General features: G+C 27.6%; 1 protein-coding gene across 1 annotated transcript in view; it reads right to left on the bottom strand.

The window, feature by feature from the left end:
* The window catches only part of LOC108752210, a 23,768-nt gene that overhangs the window by 7,184 nt on the left and 13,281 nt on the right, over positions 1-3,303 (bottom strand). Inside the window, 3 exon segments of the mRNA XM_018492887.1 lie at positions 1,310-1,408; positions 1,608-1,767; positions 2,116-2,279. Of these exon segments, the coding sequence (XP_018348389.1) occupies positions 1,310-1,408; positions 1,608-1,767; positions 2,116-2,279 (423 nt within the window).

The raw sequence follows: 3,303 nt of genomic DNA on the forward strand, positions 1-3,303 counted from the left end.
TAATTGCCATCGTGAACACTACTGATTTTTGAGGTTATGTGCATCAAACGCCAAACCGTATCGCATTTCAGGAGGTTAAATGTTACTGTTTTAAAACCCCAAAAGGGCGGGAAGATATATAAAATTTAAATTGTTATTTCGGTTGTATCAAATCTAAAGCTCAGAACTTTTTTGTACACCTAATAAAAGTGACGCAGATAAAAAATAGATACTATAGTACTTCAGTTTGTACTTGAATGATAGTATATTGCAAATCTGATTGATTGGAAAGGTATCGTGTAATCCACCAATATAAGTATATATTTTAAGCAAGATGTATTCGATAATATTATTTACAACTGAAGACAATTTATTGCTTTAGATTTTAGATAAGTTTAGACAAATGCAGAGTTCGTATTGAAAAATACATACAACTTTTACATTTTAATAACCAAAAAAGGGAAATTAACAGAATTATATTTATAATATCGTGTGACAATACGATATTATGCTGGAAGAATGGGTTGTATTAAACGTTGATAGCAATAATATCGCACATCTTATACTTTTTATAAATTATATCACATAGGCTTTTATCAAAAATGAAATTAACGCTTAAATAATTCCAAATAAAAATATCTACGCTATAAGTAAAAGAATTAAGAAACAAAATATCTAAAAAGAGATTCTAAACACTTTGCAAGACAAAATAATTTGCTCATTATTTCCTATAATCTTCTAGCATTTAAAATAATCTCTTGAGAAAACAATATTTATTGTTCATGTGTAAATCCCACTCGGTCGTTCCCCATGTCGAACACAGTATAAAACCGAGTAAAAAATGGAATACCCAAAATCCATACATCCTCTAAATCATAATATTCCTTGAAATTTACAATAGGACTTGTACATGCGGTAAGGTTCGAATCATCGTTCTATAACAAATCGAACATGGCATGACATTTCATTTTAAAACAATATTTTAAAAAATATTATAAATTATATTAAGATGTATTTTTTAATAAAATAATATTGCGTCTGACATATTTGTAAAATATATCCAAATCTCTCTATATAAAATTAATAAGTAACCTTATAATTAAAACTGAATTACAACCAGAAAACGAAATTAACTATGTAATTTGCGAGAAAATTAGTATATTCTTTTTTACAACTGTTCAAATAAATGTAAAAATTATTATCTTGAAAAATGCATTTAATTTAAAATATTTTGCATGAATTTTCATGTGCTTTATCGCTTCTGAAATCATCAATCTGAAGATTCGTGGTAAGTGATCAGGAATTTTAACCTTTATTTAATGATATTTACCATTTTCGTATGAATGTAATCATTTGCAGTAAGTACGAATGGTTTACCACTCAGAACAAAAGTAACATTGGGCAACTCAGAAATCTGATTGCAGTCCACCTTTAAACAAAGTTTAAAACTACTAATAGTCCAGATTAATAAAATCAATATCATAATATTAATAAACTACAATACATTATTGACAACGGGAACAAATCAGACATTTATTAATTTATTCAGTAATTCATTCAGTAGCATTGAAAGAGGACTGCCATTAGAAAATTTATCATCTACTTACAATTATATTTCCATCATCAGCCCAATCGTTTCCAATCAGTTCAATTCCAACTCGTTTTAATGAATCCAATTCATTGTTAATAAATTCGATTTCTGATGCTGGTCCAGATAGCCCCGGAAAACCAGTGTGAGCGATAGCTTCACAGCCATCCACACAGAAACTCATATGTTTCATTTTTACCCTACAGCATTAACAGTTAGCTTGTGTATAATCCATTGACATATATAAATATGTAATTTAAAAAATAATTATATACTTATCCATGGCAAATTGCCAATATCCTTTGTGGGTTACATTAACATATGTGAACTCTTTATTGCTATACAAGGGGGCTAAACCACCCAATATCAGTTCGCTACCGTAATAATAATCTCTGTACAAATTTTGTTTTTTTTAATATTAAAAATATTGTTTATTAAACAAACAATTTTGTAATATAATAAAACGAATTGTTCAAGTAAAAGAATATTTTTAGGCATAAGAAGGAGATACGTGCCGCTTCAGAATAAAACTAAAAACGGGTGCCGACACTAGTTCTTGTTCAATCATATTGGTGAAAACGGGAGTTATTCCTTTTGTAGATATCTCTTGGTATCCCATTCCTATAATTCCGTCGTATGACAGAAAGGCAAATGTCAGATCCCGTGTTATCGCTACTGTGAATATTTGATTTTGAACATTAACGCCAGCAATCTATAAAATGGTGATAAGTGATTCTTCAAAAAAATTTTTACAAATTATAATTAAAATTAAATCGAACTGTTTGCTTGACGATAACCTACATTCACTACATCAGCAGATAAGTATCCAGTCAGCGCACCAACCGCGTAATCAAGCTCGATATAAGTACCAAATTCCACGTGACTTTGAGATTTACTGCTATTATAGTTTGTAGATGACACTGTACAAAATAACAGAAAATTAGTTGTTGTTAAACATGCTAAAAATAAATTTCTATTTATTAATTTAAAGATATACATGTTAACAATCCTTATAGGAATGAAAACATTTATTATTTCTTTGATTTGACATATGAATTGTATCAAAGATAATCACTTACACCTTTAAAATAAGCACGATGAATAAAATAAACAGCATATGATTGTAAGACTTAATTTCGTAAAATTTACCTTTATAGTTATTTTAATTTTAAAACTATTAAATTTCAAATTAGACCATAAAAATTATACTTGAAAAATATAAATTGCCTTCTTACCTATCCTGTATTTTTACTTAATGTCAGTCATTAAAAAAGCAATTAATATTATTTCTACATATGTAATAGTAATATTATTAAATATAAATGTGCTTGTATGTAAGTATAAATAACAAAATATAAGTATAATAGTATAAATGTGAAAATAAATAAAATAATGGAATATCGAAAAAAATATTATGTTATGATTTACATACTGCAATTAATATTATGAGTGTTACAGTTGATGGATGGTAAAAAAAAATTCGAGGCACCAGTATCGAAATGAATTCTAAACTCCTGCGGTGGGGTTCCAACTGTGATAGTGCCATAGTATCGTCTGTCATATAAATTCAACAGTCGTTTCTTTGGAATATCATTCAAATAATATGGTCGACCATCAATGGAAGTCCATAGACTTTCTATAGAGTTTGTTCTATATAGTGGAATTCTTAAAGCAATACAAAAAATTACATTATGTTATATATTTATGTATATGTATATATATATATATATATATAT

The sequence above is a fragment of the Trachymyrmex septentrionalis genome, unplaced genomic scaffold (genome assembly GCF_001594115.1).
Source record: "Trachymyrmex septentrionalis isolate Tsep2-gDNA-1 unplaced genomic scaffold, Tsep1.0 scaffold6, whole genome shotgun sequence".
NCBI classification, from domain to species: domain Eukaryota; kingdom Metazoa; phylum Arthropoda; class Insecta; order Hymenoptera; family Formicidae; genus Trachymyrmex; species Trachymyrmex septentrionalis.